General features: G+C 38.3%; 1 protein-coding gene and 1 long non-coding RNA gene across 5 annotated transcripts in view; both read right to left on the reverse strand.

Moving 5' to 3' along the window:
• Positions 1-18,555, reverse strand: part of adarb2 (adenosine deaminase RNA specific B2 (inactive)) — a 516,612-nt gene that overhangs the window by 114,034 nt on the left and 384,023 nt on the right. For all 4 annotated transcript variants that reach the window (XM_089125947.1, XM_089125946.1, XM_039667440.2 and 1 more), the window contains 3 exons: positions 8,315-8,483; positions 5,625-5,776; positions 3,766-3,934 (listed from right to left, as the gene is read on the reverse strand). In XM_089125947.1, coding sequence (XP_088982073.1) covers positions 3,766-3,934; positions 5,625-5,776; positions 8,315-8,483 — 490 coding nt within the window. The remainder of the gene's footprint in view (positions 1-3,765; positions 3,935-5,624; positions 5,777-8,314; positions 8,484-18,555) is intronic.
• LOC148969507 (uncharacterized) lies at positions 459-1,966 on the reverse strand. The gene is made up of 3 exons (XR_016149233.1): positions 1,825-1,966; positions 1,180-1,272; positions 459-601 (listed from the first exon to the last, which is right to left on the reverse strand). It is a non-coding gene; the product is annotated as an uncharacterized LOC148969507 (long non-coding RNA).

Below are 18,555 nucleotides of genomic sequence, written 5' to 3' on the forward strand. Positions count from 1 at the left end.
TTAATACATCAATGACCCATTTATGCAAGTGTGATATCTTTTTGTTAAAATAACCAATGTCAGTTGTTCAAAGCAATACATTAACTATACTAAAAATCCCTGCACAATCGGAGGCTGCAGCTTTAGGACCCCAGTTACAGGACTCTTGTTTTAGTTCGAAAGACATTTAATCTCAGGAGTGTTTTTATATTCAATATGTGTTTTTATATGTGTTTTTTTTATTCAAAATGCATCAGAGACATTTACAAAAATGTAAATTTATACAAAACAAATTAAATGTATATCAATCTTTAATCAACTGAAAAGTGGTGTGAGTCTTAGTTTCTTGAATTATACTGTATATTGATTAACCTCCTTAAGTTTAACTAATTTGCTCATTATTAGATAAAATAACGATGGAATCAGCACATGCAGTCACTAAGTGATATGGCCAGATATCAGAAGGCAAAACTCGAGAATAATTCAAGCATGAATTTATTTATATATACACATATGTATTTATTCATATTAGGCTATACGAAAGAACAAAATTATCTATGCTAGAACAAAAGCACCAAAAAGATCCCGCTTTCCACCAGTTGCTGCAGGAATGGCTTCAACTCTGAGAGAGAGAGAGAAATACAAATGAGTTTAACATGTTCAACTGAAATGTATATTTCTGATTTAACACTAAACAGTTATGAAATGTTGGAGTTGTAGAGAGAGAAAGTCAAATTGAATATTCATGTTACTGACATAATTCCAAACTCCAAATGTGTAAATGTAAAAGTAACAGCCAACAATTGAATGGTCTCCTTTCTTTCTTCCTCAATGGGCTTTATGCCCAGCTGCACTACTTCCTGAACTTCAGCCAGCTCCTTGTTTCCTGTCTGCCATTATTGGTCAAATTGATTAATTCAGGTGTACTTGACCTCAGTAGTCATGGCAACAATAATCAGACACACCTGAATTAATCAATTTGGCAAATAATGGCAGACAGGAAACAAGGAGCTGTCTTAAGTTCAGGGAGTAGTGCAGCTGTGCATAAAGCCAATTGTTTGTCAATTTGTCAGTTAAAATCCTCCACTTCACTGAAATAGTTATCAGAGACGAGTCACCGTTGTGTTACTGTAACAGAATTATCAGTAACAAAAGGGTGCACTGGGCATTGTGCAAAAATAATGAATAATCCACTCTGACCTGCAATGATAATCCAGACCAGAAAGGAAGACCTGCTCAGCCTCCTGTGAGGAGATATCCCAGCCAGGAGACAGCCAGGGCATTTATGATTGCCTATGAAAAAAGTAAATATAAATGTACAATAATATATCTCATATTCTTTTTCAAGCAGAATAAGATTTACAGGATGTATGGTCACACATAAACACTAAAATAATATATTTTTATATTTACCCTTAATCCAAATAACAACATGAAATTGGTGAAATAGGCTAATAATGCAGTTAGTATAGTAGTATACATAAAATTCTCAGTTGAGAGTATACTGATACAAAATACACCAAGAGACATCACAGGGGAGTTAAATGACCAAATATGCAAGTTGAAGATAATTCATAGCTCTAAAAACACATCATCAAACCTTATTGCTTCGAATCACGTCGATATTTTGACAATTTATTATTACATATCGCGGGGTTTCGCGCTAATTGCGGAGCAGGCGTGCTAATCAAGTGATCAGCCGCACACACATTACAAACTACTAATAAAGTGTTAAGAGCTGCTTACAACAGGTAATCTCATTCTCATACAGCTCATTCGTATTATGTTAAACAGTGTTTATACTAAAACCGCAAGTGTGTTTTGTGCATTTTGTTTCGCAGTTACCTTCGTCTTCTAGTCTTCTCTTGAAAATCTTCTTCTTCCGGTTTTTAAATATTAACGAGAATGTGTCCAATTTGGGCATGGGCGTGGTAGCTTCTGACGTCACACTTGGATGGGGCCGGGTTGGATGTCCGCAGCGAGAGGCTTCTCCAACTGTGCAGAATCTCATATGATCCGTTGTTTCCAGAAGAAACACAAACACAAACCGTTTACTTGTCTTCAATATGTACACGTAGCCTACTGTTCTCGCTCACCTTATCACCTTATTCACATCTCACCAGCGCACTTGGATCGGCGTTCGTAGATCGACTGGTAGAGACTATTTTTCCAAGATGGCTTCTTCCTGAAGTCGCGAAATTTACTGTGTGTATAAAACATCTGCTTATTAAACTGTATGGACACTGACAAAGTTCTCAACGCTTCGGTTTGAATGTAGGGACTCTTTTTATGCTGTCGTGTTACTGTGGGGCTATTTTGAGCCTTTTTAGTGGTAATAACAAGCGATTTTTATTTGTCATTACTCTATGCCCTATATACTAGCATTATACTAGCGTTATAGGCTAAACTGTTTTTAGAGATAAAACTATTTACATTCGGCAATCATGAAAACAAATCTCAGATAACGGTTGACTGGGTAACAATGTGTAATTAGACTAAAGGTTCATTTTGCGCCGGAGTTGTCCTTTAAAAGTATGGGTTGAGAGTATTACCCCAAAATCATGATATCAACAGATAATAGACTCGACTTCTGCTTACAAGAAGTGTGTTCAACAGACAGTTCAAGTAAATGGAAATGTTCATAATCATACTTCTCAGGTTGTCAAAGTGCATGTAAACAAACAGAAGCCAACTGACGGTGATAATTAAATCAAACATATGGAAGTCAGCTCAAACACAGGTGTGTGTGTGTGTGTGCGTGGTGAGAGTGTGTGAGTTATCTCTGGGCATTGCGATTCCCACATTCATAGAGAGTGTCATAGATAAATAGGAGTGAAAGTGACACAATGTCTGAAACTGGAGTGATCACACCCTCTTGTAGAAATGCCTTAGCAAATATCATAGACTGTAAAAAATATGGACAACGGGTTTGAAGCTGTTTATGGGGGCTATGGGCGGCGCCATACTGGAAAGGTGCAGATTAACACTGTGACGTATCCCATACAGAAGCTAATTACTGAAGGATTATTAAGGCCCAGCTCGTCATAAGACAATAATGGTGATCCCGCCAGTCCCAGAGCATGGGTTTGAATAAGTCCCTTCCTCCAGGCAAATATCACACCAACCTTTCCCTCGGCCATTATAATGCCGTATAAAAGTCGCCCTGCTTAAATGAGACTAACTCGCCCTCATAAAAACTAATCCTCTCATAAAAATAAATCTTAAATCAATACACCACAGCACTTGAGCTTCACAATCACGCTTCAGAGATGGCCGGCCTGCTTCGTTGAATCGCTCTAAAATGGCACAATATCACCTTGGACACTGAGGCTAAATCTAGACTGCAGGACTTCATGCTAAATACAATATTTTGGGACATATAACATTTTTTTTTTTTCAAAATATTTTTTTTTGTCAAATGACTATTTCTGACTTGAGCTAGCTTATACATCACATAAAAATGGCAGAAAAAGATCATTCCCAATATGAGTTTTTAGATGTACACTACAATTCATTTCTTATAGAGTTGTTAATACTTTAATGAGTTTATTAAATGATCACAAGTTTAAAATGTTACATTGAATGTTACAAAAGATTTATATCTCAAATAAATGTTGTTATTTTGAACTTTCCATAGCAAATAATAATATATATATATTTTTTTAGGTATTACGGTTTCTACCCAAAATATTAGGTAGACCATCTTTGACTGGGATCAGACCTTTCATTGGATGTCTTTTCTTTGTACAGAAGTTTGAGTGAATGTTCAGCGTTTTTGATACTGACCTGGAAATCTTGTCTGTGCAGGACATAGTGATGAGCCGTTCTCCTTGCAGGACCCCGTCCCACGTCTGAACGGGACCCGCGCACTTCACCGGCAGTGTCCCTTCCCCGGATTCAATCTTTGTCCGTAAGTGGCTGTGAAACTTCTTCACCAAGTGTCTGTTGCTGTGCACTGTGGAAACAAGAGTGCTATTCACACATACAATTGAACTTTCGTCTGAAAAGATCCACTGTCGAGGTCAATATTTCAAATGTCTCTTAAAATATCTGATAATTTGACATGGCAAAGTTATGGTGCGTTCACGTGCTGTGGTAATTATGGTAAATACCAAAAGCCGACGCGGATAATACTCATGAACACCCCCTCATGTGGTATTTTCCACCGGGCACCTCGTAGAATATATTGATGCAAGAGTTGCCGAGATGAGATAACCTTTGACCTTTTCAAAATGGCGGAGAGCAAATGGCAAAAATATGTACTATTCATGATCTAGAAAATATACAGCACATTATTTACCATTTCAGTTTTGATAAATCTTTTTTTTTTTTTTTTTTGCTTTAGCAGATGACTTAAGCAATCTAAAATAGTTTCAGCTATATAAAAGGTCTGGATCTTCAGTCTGTTTACCACATTACCACAACAAAAGCACTTGAACACAACACACTGGTAAATACCAGTTCACAAGTGGAAAATATCATATTAGTTCAGGTTGTAAAATATCATGTGGTACAACTTCCCAAAAACTCAGTAGCACCTAATTGCAGTACATACTATCCAGGGGGCGGAGTCGGATCCAGATCTGAGGGGTGGAGTTGGGTATGTTTAGGGGTGGGTTTAGGGATCAGGGGGTGGAGCTGGGTTGGTTCAGGGGTGGGTTTGGGGATCAGGGGGTGGAGCTAGGTTGGTTTAGGGGTGGATTAAGGGATCAGGGGGTGGAGCTAGGCTGGTTTAGGGGTGGGTTTAGGGATCAGGGGTGGAGCTGGGTTGATTCAGGGGTGGGTTTGGGGATCAGGGGGTGGAGCTAGGTTGGTTTAGGGGTGGATTAAGGGATCAGGGGGTGGAGCTAGGCTGGTTTAGGGGTGGGTTTAGGGATCAGGGGTGGAGCTGGGTTGGTTTAGGGGTGGGTTTGGGAATCAGGGGGTGGGGCTAGGTAGGTTTAGGGGTGGGTTTAGGGATCAGGGGGTGGAGCTGGGTCGGTTTAGGGGTGGGTTTAGGGATGAGGGGGTGGAGCTAGGTTGGTTTAGGGATGGGTATGATATTTGTGAGGGAATAAGTGCATTTTATTTCACTTTTCACATAAATGTAAAGAAGTGTATTTTAAAATTAAGGCATTTCTAAGATTTATGTGGATGCAACATTTGTTATAATTCTAATTTATTAAATGTATTTTTTTTTCAGTGTTACTTTGTCTAGTCATTTTGAAATGAGGTATATACTTGAATACAATTTTTTTTTCATCTATTACATGGGATGTCGTGACATTTGGAGTACAAGTGTCATCTTTGTAATAAATTGTTTACTTCATACAGTATGTTAAAATCTACAATGTAAATCAAAATTGAAAAGATTGGATGGATGGATAGATATAATAGATGACCAGAGGGGATATTTGTTTAATGTTCCTACAAGTTCCAAACCAAGAGGTGGTCCATCAAAATAAAGTGTTACCAAATAACTTTTTTGAAAGTAATGATTATGTCTGCACTAACATTCAAGATGCAAAAAACATGAGATTGATTTTTTCAAAACCACATGAAATCACATGAAACCTTGACACATGTTAAGCATTTGGACACTCGGATACACACAAGGTTAACAAGATTAAACACACAAGACGACACAGACGAGCAGATGATCTTACATTCTGAAGTGATTTCGTACGGCGAGTTCACGCGGGCGTCCCCGCAGGGCGAGGAGCTGATGTACATGTGGAAGAGGACATTCTCTCGCAGTCTCAAACAGGAGTCTTTGTGCCGTACGAAGATCGATTGTTCCCAGTCCTCTTTCCTTTTGCTTCAGAGTGATCACAGACCCCAGGCGGGAAGAAAGAAGAAAGACAGGAGACATGAGAAACAACCACGCCTGAAAGTGTTCAGCGCTCACATTCCCGGCTAATAATGAGCAGAAGACACAAAGGAGACAAATATTGGCCTTGCCGCGACCAAGGCTAGCTCCGTCACTGTCACGTTCCCCTCTCGCGCTATTACTCTGTCAGAACAAGGCGAATATAAATGGCAGAGAGAACGGCGTGCTGTAATTCTTTAACCCGGATGATCTGTGGCTAGCCCGCCGCAGGGAGGACACGGCGTTTCCAGCAGAGCCGCCCCGCTTTTACACACATCATCATAATTAGCATTAGCGCCTCGCTGTGACATCTTACAAAAGACGTTTCGGAATAGTGCACGAGGTGAACTGTGCACAGGGAGCGCATTACACGCGCAAACATCATCGTCTCTAATTGGCACCTAAGCAGTGCTAATTACACAAATGACCCGCGATGTCAAGGGTGGGAGTCGTGTTGCTCCAGATCTGTCTACTGAGGAACACGCTGATGGCCGTTGCGTGCTATTTTATTTGCCGAGCATAATGACTTATCTTCCAAACTAGACTCCAGACCCAGCCAAGCGGGCCCATTTAGCTGCAGATAATGCACTCTGGGACGACGCGTATGCAAATATGACATTACAGGAGGCTTTTCTGTGCTGCAATCTGCCACATCGAGGAAGACATTTAAAGTCTCCGCCACCGCCGCACAATGATTCCTCCAACGCCAGACCGGACGGAAATGATAACGCGGATTCTTTATGAACCAAGAATCGAAATTGGAAAAGTTCTTTTCTAGGTGTAAAATGTGTTTCTGTGAGAAAATGTGTCAGATTCAACAAGTGCTAAGCATTCTTAACAAGCTCTCTGACATGCTGTTGATTAGCACAGGAAATAACAAGAGAATCTGTGAGAAAGCAAGCAAATGTCTTGTTTACAAGATAATGGGATGAACTACTACAATACTGCAAAAATCCTGCATATTGTACCTTTAAGTAATCTTCACAGAGTTTTTATTTTGAGCATTGTTTTAAAGTACCTGTAAAGTAGGGCTGGGGTAAACGATTATTAACTAAACGATTAGTTGGGCGATTATTTTATCGATTAGTCGACTAATCGAATGACTAATTGGACGACTAATATAAAGAATATTTTTTCTGCTGCTCAATTAATAAAAAAACAATATCTCAAATAAATACTAGCAAGCAAGATACTATAAGCTGGCTAACGTTAGTCTAATGTTATGTATTTGAACACCATCATAACTCTACAACCGCCAAAAACCGTGTTATTAAAATATTTTTTACAAACATTTTTTATCATAGAGAATGTTTAAATATTAATATCAGCTGAGGAGGGAAACGAGTCGGAGGCGGAGTTCACCTACTGATCAGAGCGCGTGCTGACACGGAGTAAAGCCTTGTTTATACTCGACACGTCCGCACGAGCGCGAATGTGCGCACGGCAAAAATGACCCGTTGGGTGCGCAAGACCAGGAAGACTGTGGCTGGCTGTGTATGCCTTTTTTTGTAACAACGCGCCCGGCGCCGTGTCCGGGATCGACTTCAAGCCGAATCTGCCCGAGCTTGTACGTCTCACCACACCGGCACCCAGTTTGCGCGTCTAAATTGCAATTTTTTTTCTTAAAGGTTTGTTTACTGTGTGTGATTCATTTAATGGATAGCACATTCACTTCTAGTTATCTTCGTCCTCTATTCTGCAATGTTTCGGTCTCCCACGTGTGTGTGGCAAGCTGTACCGCCGGGAACATGCAAAAAATAAATAAATAAAGAAGCGTCGACGCAAAAATATGACGTCGACGCAATTTTGACGTCGAATCATCGACACGCCGCTACAGCACTACTGTAAAGTCAAAATTAGGTATGTCACACCACAGAAAAATGTGATATTAGCCACCCAGACAAATTTGAATGATAAAAAAGCTGGCAAGTACATAAAATAAGATAATCAAAATATTGAAAAAATGAGCAGTATTCTCTCAAACGCTGGGGGCGTGTCCTCTGGCTGCTGAAACCACGCCCACTAGCGGGAAAGCTGTCAACGGTGATATTAGGTGATACTGCTTTCGGGACGGGAGGATGAACGCTGAGGCGGGAGATAGTCGTTTTAGACCCGTTCACCAGTAACAGTGGATTATCAGCCAATCACAGTTGTCTCTGAGGAAATTTTTGTAAAACGATCCATAAAATAGCAATGGTGAAAAACTGTTTAACGGAGTACTTCACAGTTCACACTCTTTGTAATATGTTTTAGCAATGCATTTGTAACATTTATAATTGTTTTGTAGAATTGCCTTTACAGGGACTTTAAGGAAAAACAATGTGTATCAGAACACACATCATGCTGCTCTCTATTCATTCCTCATGTTATTTTTGACTCTTTGAAAAACACATCATCCGCTCTGGGGGTGATCAAAATGTTCCGTCTTCGCTTTTCAGGATGTGTGCGGCACACTTGATATAAGTCCTCTACATGCGTGTCCTTTACCTGAGGTGTAACTCTAGTTGTGAGTACAGGAACCGCAGCAGGGCTCGTCTGGTCGTGATTTCGGCATGGCAGTCGTTGACCACCAGGCCCTGGTCACTGATATATTCTCCGTTAATGCATTTAGTGCCGGTTGATAGCGCCACCACCTGGGCCTGTCTTAGATCCACGCCTGATGAGCACAAAAACACAAACACATCATATTGCAGCTTAATAAGATTGGATCTGACAGCAGACTTACTGTGAGTACTATGTGTTGACACAAATGTAATATGTGAAGAGCCTTTAGTCATTCACATATATCTGTCGATGAATTAAAGGGATGATTAAATTCTGTCATCATTTACTCACCCTCATGTTGTTCCAAACCTGTATGAGTTTCTTTCTTCTGGTAAGCAGACAGCCAACTTCTTCTTTTGTGTTCAACTCATACAGGTTTGGAACAACATGAGGGTAAATAAATGATTTTTTATCATTTTAGGATTTTTTCCTAAAGAAATTAATACTTTCCCCCAATGTACGCGATAATGTCACGACACCCGCGAGGATTAGTTCACTTTTAATAACTTTTGCTGATAATTTACTCACCCCCATGTCATCCAAGATGTCCATGTCTTTCTTTCTTCAGTCGAAACGAAATTAAGGTTTTTGATGAAAACATTACATAATTTTTCTCCATATAATGGACTTCAATGGGGTCCAAACAGTTCAAGGTCCAAAAGACAGTTTCAGTGCAGCTTCTAAAGGCTTTAAACGACACCAGACGATGAATGAGGGTCTTATCTAGTGAAACAAAATGAACGAAATGACTCGAAAAAAGATTTGTTCATTTAGATTTTTTCAAATTTGTTCATTTTGTTGAACAGGAGAGTCACGAACACGCATCACAGAACATAGCAAGGCGAGCATTTGTGCAAATAAAATTTTATTTATTTTTTAAATGTCCACTCGTTTCGCTAGATAAGACCCTTATTCATCGTCTGGTGTTGCTTAAAGCCCTTTGAAGCTGCACTGAAACTCTCATTTGGACCTTGAAACGGTTGGTTCCCATTGAAGTTCATTATATGGAGAAAAATCCTGGAATGTTTTCATCAAAAACCTTAATTTTCTTTCCTTTTCGACTGAAGAAAGAAATACGTGGACATCTTGAATGACATGGGGGTGAGTAAATTATCAGCAAAAGTTTTTTTTAAAAGTGAACTACTCCTTTAAGCGTTTTGGAGGAAAACGCTTAAAGGGGAGATGAACTGAGAAATCAAATTTTCCTAGAGCTTTTGACATCTAAGAGGTCATCATATTATAAGAATATCCTGTAAGTTTCAGAACTGAAAACGTCCTTGTTAGTCCAATAAAAGCTTTTATTGACACCAGGCTCAGCAAACGACCCGTTTTTCAAAGTGGGGAACTATGACGTCAGAGAGGATGAAACACCACCCCCGCAGAAGAAGATCAACGCCTACTTCAACACGGCCAGTTTAGCCCCGCCCACCGGATCGAGCTACCGAGCAATACAGAATATTGTCCAGCACCTGATTGTGGAAGAAGACAGTCGCTGCATAAGCTTCCTCTGGATTCCAATAGGACTGCATGGATAAATTGTCTTCGAAATCTTAACATTCAACTTTTTAAGAGCTGTGAGTGTACGAAGTATGAATATCTATTGTACAAGTTATCAAATTTACATCTACACACTCCCGAGTTTTGCTACTCTTTTACCCATTCTTCTAGCCATAACATTCCAGCCCGGTCTCATCCCAAGGCGTCAAATAGTGACACTTTTGACATTTCGTCTACATCCAACGCACATGGCACCCTTTAGCGTCAATATGAGACGCAGATAGGCGCCTCCTAGTGGTCTAATCCTAAACCTACACTGTAAAAAATTTCCGTAAAAATACGGTACAATGTACCATATAAATGTGAAGGATTTTTTCCGTATTTGCCTTTTACGGGTCTTTTACCCTTATTTTGAATTACGCGTTGCATTGTGGGAACAAGATCCCGGCAGCGCGAAAAGTTTAAGACGCATCCGGCCCCTCGCGGACGACTGCTGGCTTACCAAATAAAATATAAAACACCAACAAAAGCAGGCCTGTTCCTCTCTCCATCATCCACTCCGTCGCTCCCCCTTTATGGCTCCGCTCCTTCGTGAGAGATGCGAGACCGGTGTGCTTCGCAGGTGCTGCTCATTAGCAATCGCAACACCGGCCTCGCTACTTTCTCTCACGTCCCTCGGCCGTCCTGCTCACCACAGTGAGCTATTTGGTACAACACCAATATTTTGCAAGTACCTGCTCATGTTTTCTTTTCTTTTTTTTATTTCTCCCATGTTTGTTTAATTTCTTAAGTTTTTCCACAATACAAGCACTTTTTTATGGTGCTTTGCACATTGTTAAATTGTGTGTGTCTGTCTGTGTACATCAATCTTTACCCATTGAATGCGTTTTAAGAATGTTTACATGAAATTTTTACAGAAATAAAACATGTTCAATATGTATATATTGTTCTTGAATTATTTGCTACCAAAATATATGCTATAAAAATAGAAATTTCTGTATAAGGATTATCCGTGAATAGTACAGAAAATACGGAATTTTCCATTTTAGGTTTGACGGAAATGTCCGTCAATGGTACAGAAAAACTCATGTAAATCTACGGAAATATCCGTTCTAAGGTTTACGGAAGTGCCCGTACAAAAACGGAAAAAGTGCTGGTAATTAATTACCAGCGCTTTTTCCGTTTTTTAACGGAGATTTTTTTAACAGTGTACCCCAGACCTAAAACTACCCATAACCAAACAAAGCTCTGTGTGTGTGTGATATTGACGCTAAAGGGTGCCATGTGTGTCAGATTTAGACGAAATTTCAAAATAGTCACTATATGACACCCTGCGATGAGAACGCATTGGACATTTCTAGCCACAGTTGCACACTGCACACTTTCAATGCATTGATCAAGCCTTCACATCTGCATTTCAGACTTAAGGATCAAAGAGAAAACACTCTAGATTTGATGCAAGAAAAGGACATGAGCGTCTAAAACACCAGCAGGATTCACAACTCTAAATTCTGCTGTAGTCCACAGTAAAAGCTGTTCTTTTGCTGATGTTCTCGACACAGAGAATGAGTAACTGGTCATCAGCGTACAAAGCTTTCTTGTGACATTTTCATCGGGCACAGCGAGACGAAACCCACAACCCCGGCACAAAGCGTGTCCACCTGCCACGTCCCGCTGTACCTGTCCCACAGCTGCTCGAGCCGATACGGAGGATTTCTGCACTCAGAACAGCTCGAGCGTGTGAGCCGATGTCTCAGCATGCTTAACCATAAAGCTCTGTGTGCTGGAAAAATATATATCTCCCCATCGCTTCAAAATTTGAGTGTTCAGTGCCTCATGCGGACCTGCAGGCTAGAGGCAACATATGAGCTTTTATCAGTCGGAGTCCAGACGGAATTGCACACCGCGGCCCGGCCGCCACCAGCCTGCCAATAACAATAATACAAACTAATATTGAGGTGGGGTTAAAGGCATAGCCTTTGAAATCCATTCTTCCACCTTTCGCTGCCCGCTGAACCGAGAGAGAGTGAGAGAGGAGAGGCCGTGGGAAGTGGAGAAAGAGATGAAACGCAACCAGAAGAAAAGAGAGACTGGGTCCAAATGAGTCATAACTCCAGATCGAAGCGGTCAATAGCTCATTTTTTCATACTTGTTAATATCAGGTTTATGGGACATTCATACATGTATCCAGATAAACTGAGTTTAAAAGGTTAGTTCACTAAGAAATTAAACTCTGGAGAACTAGCAGTCATGTGGTGTAACCATCAAATAAAAAGCAAGAGCATATTTTCTTAAACCGTGAATACATGTGGTACATTTTACTAATCATTATTTGTCAAGTTTTGAAATCTTTTTTTTTTTTTTTTTTTAAATAAACTAGCTGTTATTCTAACACAAAAGTAATGCTAGTCAGCAGGGGCCTGTATGTTTCTGCATGCAAATTATGAATTATGAAATTAATTAAAGTATATATATATATATATATATATATATATATATATATTAAAGGAGTAGTTCACTTTTAAAAAAAAACTTATCTGCTGATAATTTACTCACCCCCATGTCATCTAAGATGTCCATGTCATTCTTTCTTCAATCGAAAAGAAATTAAGGTTTTTGATGAAAACATTACAGGATTTTCTCCATATAATGGACTTCAATGGGAACCAAATGGTTCAAGGTCCAAAAGACAGTTTCACTGCGAACTGTTCAAAGGGCTTTAAACGATTCCAGACGATGAATAAGGGTCTTATCAAGCAAAACGATCACTCATTTAATAAATAAATCAAAAAGTTTAAGTTTTATAAGCTCAAATGGTCGCCTTGCTCTGTTCTTTGATGCGCATTCGTGACTCTCCTGTTCGAACTCGTTCATCAAAATGAATGAATCTTTTTCTGAGTCAATTCGTTCGTTAAGTTCATTGAATGAACCAAATGACTCAGAAAAATATTTGTTCATTTTGATAAACGAGTTCGAACAGGAGAGTCACGAACATCATCACAGAACAGAGCAAGGCGACCATTTGAGCTTATAAAACTTAAACTTTGTTATTTATTTATTAAATGAGCGATCGTTTCACTTGATAAGACCCTTATTCATCGTCTGGAATCGTTTAAAGCCCTTTGAACAGTTTGCAATTTGCACTGAAACTGTCTTTTGGACCTTGAACCGTTTGGTTCCCATTGAAGTCCATTATATGAAGAAAATCCTGAAATGTTTTAATTAAAAACCTTAATTTCTTTTTGACTGAAGAAAGAATGACATGGACATCTTGGATCACATGGGGGTGAGTAAATTATCAGCAAAAGTTTTTTGAAAAGTGAACTACTCCTTTAAGAAAATGTGCGCGCACACACACACACACACACACACAGATATTTTTAAAGAAACAAATAACTGTATTCAGCAAGGACAAATTAAATTAAATTAGAAGACATAATAATGTTTCAAGAGATTATCTGAAATTGAAAAATATGAAGCAGCACAACCGCGTTTTCAACATTGATAATCATACATGTTTCTTGAGCAGCAAATCATCATTTTAGAGTGATTTCTGAAGGATCACGTGACACTGAAGACTGGAGTATCACTGAATGGTTAACTACTGGCAGCTTTAGGTTGCCAGCATCATACCGTAAAAAATACAGTGTGTTACTGTTTTTGAAATTAACAGTTAAATACCGTACTGTCAGCTACAGTATACAACTTTAATTTAAGAGATCTATGCTCTAACACAAAAACAGTAACACACTGCATAGTTACGGTATGATTCTGGCAACCACAGCTGCCAGTAGCTAGTTTACCGTTTTTTACAGGATTATTTTTTACAGTGTAATGATGACAATTCAATGCGGGAAAAGAGATTCCTGGAACTCCAGGGAAAGTAAATCCAGTGTAAAACAGTGGAGCTGTCCAGCAATAAACCATTACTATGAGTTATGTTCTATTGTTCGCACACTATTAGATGAACTCAACCTTTTCATCTATCAAAGACCGAGCCAAACGTCACGAATGTTCCTCCGAAGGCTAAAGCCAGCTGGTTCTGCCCGGCCTCCACCCGCCTGGCCTGATCTATCCCAGCATGCATTGGTACAGACCACAGTAGGGTCCCAGCATGCCCAGGTTTTGTGTTCAGGCATCTTTCTTTATTCAACTATCCCCAACACTTTCCAGAAAAGAGTGAAAGTTAAAAGGCCCAAAGCACCACACCCTCCCAGCCTGTTCTCTCCATGCTGTTCCATTTAATGATAGTTTAGATCAATCTGGTGATGGCAGAGAGAAAGAAAAGACTGTGTAGTAATTTCTCTCTGTACCGGCATGAAATTGTTGTAAAGGCTCTTCTCTCGGTGTGTGTGGGGGTGGAAAGGCCTGTGGGCACTGCTGCTTTTAGAAGAGCAATAATCATCAACATCTCGGAGAAAGCACATTGTGCCAGTGAAGTGGTTGCAAAGGCAAACACCCTGGATGTGAACATGACTGGCGCTCTCTTTACCCTTCAGTAGACCGCTGTGTGAAGAACAGGAAAGAGAACAGCGCAGTATCAAAGACACGCACTGTACCGGGAACGACTCGCCTTGTTGTCAAAAAATCTGAATTTGTTAAAAAAGTAGTCAGATTTAACCCTTTAAGGGATGATAGGACATAATATTTTAAATGGAACAGTTTATTGAACCTTTAGACAATATATATTGTTGAGAATTATTTGATACATCAGTCTTTTATGGCTAACATGATTTACATTTCTAAATTCACTGTAAATCCCGGCTTTACCGCACTTTTTACTTTTATAAAACGGTAGTTCCACATACTTGGCAAGGTTTCATATAAATGACTTGGCCGGGCTTGCTTTTTAATAACCAAAAAAAGTTATATTTTTGGAAAGAAATGATTTCTGCTCATTAGCTCATTAGTATGGTTGAATTGGATCATCAAAGGCCAGCAGCTAATACATTGATTAATAAAGTGAGATTAAATACATAAAGTGTGTAATTTAATAGCATTTTTATGTAATATTAAGTTTGCATTTCACTGTTTGTATTCATATTTAGGAATACTGAATCAGTTTTTCTGTCATAATCTGTCCATATCTGTCATGTTTACACAGCGCACACAACGCCTCTGTTACTTGATTGTAAATTTAAAAGTAATGCATTACTTTACTAGTTACTTGGGGAAAGTAATCTGATTATGCAAGTAATGATGTAATGCGGTCATGGCTTCGAAGGTGGCTTAAAGGGATACTCCACTTTTTTTGGAAATAGGCTCATTTTTCTCCTCCATAGTTAAACTGTTGAGTTTTACCGTTTTCGAATGCATTCAGTCGATTTTCTGATATTTAGAAGAATATCAGTAACCAGACAGTTTCTGGTCTCATTGACTTCCATAGTATATATTTTTCCTACAATGGAAGTCAATGAGACCAGAAACTGTCTGGTTACTGATATTTTTCTAAATATCAGAAAATCGACTGAATGCATTCGAAAACGGTAAAACCCAACTGTTTAACTCTGGGGGAGTTGTAAAATGAGCCTATTTCCAAAAAAAAGTGGAGTATCCCTTTAACCATGCAATCTATCATATTATGGATCTCACACTCGAGGAGGAAAAACGGCTCAATTTTATTCAGAGGCCCAAAATGGAGTAAAAATATTCTATTTGGAGCAGATGTTGTTATTTATTTGGCCAAAAGTAAGATGACATTCTGATGTTTGTAATGTAAATCAGGGAGATAACAGTATAACAGATAAAAGGCATTTACATTTCAGTTGTCCCTGCCCAATAATATGTCTTAGTAAGATGATATTTAATTGCTTGGTAATATGATCAAACTCAGAGTTTTGAAACATGCAATGCAAAGTAATACAATAATGTTTGTTATATTTTAACAAGATTTAAAAATAAAAGAAAGAAAAGTAATTTACATCAAGGAGGTTTTATATATTGCACACTGTGGTTGTGATTTTAACGGTAAAAGACTCCAGTGAAAAACTGTTATAATTGCATGGTTAACAGAAAGTTTCCTTACTATATACGGTAAATAACTTGAATATATATAATAGTACATTTAATGTAATTTTACTGTAAAATACCGTTAAATTTGCAGTTTTTGGGAGTGAAAAAGAACAAGTCATCGTATAATTTACAGTGAAAAAATGTAAATTGACATTACCACAATTCCCTGCTTGACACTTCACATTTAATGTATTTTTTTAAAATAAATGTTTCTTCAAAATTTTCATACATACATTAGGGTTTTATGTTACATTTAATGTTCTTAAATTAAAGTTTATTCCATTTTTTAAATTTCAACATGTTACCATGATGGTGTTCAATGTTTGTGTGAATGTTTCTAGTGGACGAGCTACTTGTGAAAAGATTGTGTCTTTGATTGATCATGTGACTCTCAACAGTACTGTGATTATTGACTGTCAGTGTATTACAATAGTACAAACCAGATATTAATATGTCAATAGGTCAGTAAATTAACATTATATCAGATAATGAAATAGGTTTATCTACGCTATCTCACAACCAATTTGTACAAATTCGTACAAGTGATTAAAAAGTGGCTAATTGGTACTAATTCATACGACCTCACTCATTTGTACAAATTCGTACGATTTGTCCAAACCCACATGATGGGTAGGTTTAGTGGCGGGGTCAGGGGTAGGTCATTCGTAGGAATTCGTACGAATTGGTCAATTCGTAAAATATGTACGATTTAGCAAAAATCGTACGAATTCGTACGAGTGATTAGCCACCCCCTAAAATTCGTACGAATTCCCATGAGATCGGGTTGGGTGTATTGATGTAAAATTACATATGGTAAAAAGTCTGTAAAACCTAAAATGTTACCGTATTTTTAACAGGAAAATGCTGGTAACCACAGCTGACAGTTTATTTCCCGTAAATTTAACAGATTTATTTTTACAGTGTATTGTTTATATATATTGTAATACATTAATTGATGTAGTATAATAAATTCTACAGATTACAAAAATACAGTTGTAAACTATGAAAAAGCAACACGAAATGTTATCTAATAATCTTAAATATCGTTCTAAGGCCTTCGCCGCTGATTTGCGGTCACAAGACACCGAACTGCACCCGATTCATAACAAGTGTCACATACAGTGATATTCAGCGAGTGGAAAGTGAGTATTCCTCTGTGAACTGTCTGTGCAAGACACTATTCATCAGCGCACGGGTCACTCTGGCGGAGGTCTGTCAGGGGAAGCCCATATGCTGATATGAGCTTAATAAGCATCATTACCCCCACATTTTCTAAATGAGTTTTGTTTCGCACAACAAGGAAAGAATGCAGTTCATCAGCTTCTTTATGAGGCCATCAAATCATAAGGAATCATTAGATGGGTTTTTATGCGTATACTCTGCTTTGGGAGGTCTAACTACCATATTGGATTGGATGGGCACAGTATATTTTGGTTAAAAAAATACATGCAGAAAGCGATTATTACTGAAAATTGATGAATTTGCATTAAACACATTTTCTTCAGGGATAAAGCAAATGGCCGAGGTCATCATCTACCGAGTCATTTACATGCCATTAGGAATAAAGAGGCTCGTGAATTGATCCTTTACAAGTTGGTCTTGCATGTTAAAATGTTTGAATATGAAATGAGGTCAAAACGGTGCACATCATCACCATTTAACAAACTGTGTCCCAGAGATAATTCCCACCGCAAGTAAACCTTTGAGCAAATATGGCACGCTTATATAAAATGATATGATTAGAGATTGAGCTTTATCTACAAAAACAGACTAAATAAACTGTATATTGAATCTGACTTGCTGACAAACGTTATGTTCATTTTCTGTAACGGTTCCAAATTTGTTGACTGCATTTCCATATTATTCCTAGTTTGAAATTATCGGAACATCACAGCTAGCATAACTACACATTTGATAATGCATTTACTTAGAAAAATGGGGAATACAATGCAATTTTGTCGGGATGCCACATAACAAGAAAACTTTTCAGACCCTTCACTCTCAGAAAAAAAGGTACAAAAGCTGTCCCTGGGGCTGTACCTTTTCAAAAGTAACTAAAGGGTGCATTTTGGTACCTTATTAGCACCTAAAAATTTACATATTAGCACCTAAAATGTACATATTAGCATATAAATGTTCACATTAGCACCTAAAATGTACATATTAATACCTAAAAAATTACATATTAGCACCTAAAATGTACATGTTAGCACATAAATGTCCATATTAGCACCTAAAATGTACATATTAGCATCTAAATGTCCATATTAACACCTAAAATGTACATATTAGCACCCAAATGTCCATATTAGCACCTAAAATGTACATATTAGCACCTAAAATGGACATATTAGCACCTAAATGTCCATATTAGAACCTAAAATGTACATATTAGCACCCAAACATTTACATATTAGCACCTAAAATGTACATATAGCACCTAAATTTCCATGTTAGCACCTAAAATGTACATATTAGTACCTAATATGGACAAAAGTTTTCCCTTTTGAAAAGGTACAGCCCCTGTGATGGCTTTTGTACCTTTTTTTCTGAGAGTGTTGGTTGGACTTAATATGCAGTTTCCCAGCATAGAAATCAGTCTTTCCACTTCCGAATTGCTCTAAACACAATCATCTGTTCTCCAAGTGTGGAAGCAGACGTGTTTGGTTCCCTTT

Source organism: Pimephales promelas, chromosome 22 (genome assembly GCF_988280905.1).
Source record: "Pimephales promelas chromosome 22, fPimPro1.hap1.1, whole genome shotgun sequence".
In the NCBI taxonomy this organism is placed as follows: Eukaryota; Metazoa; Chordata; class Actinopteri; order Cypriniformes; family Leuciscidae; genus Pimephales; species Pimephales promelas.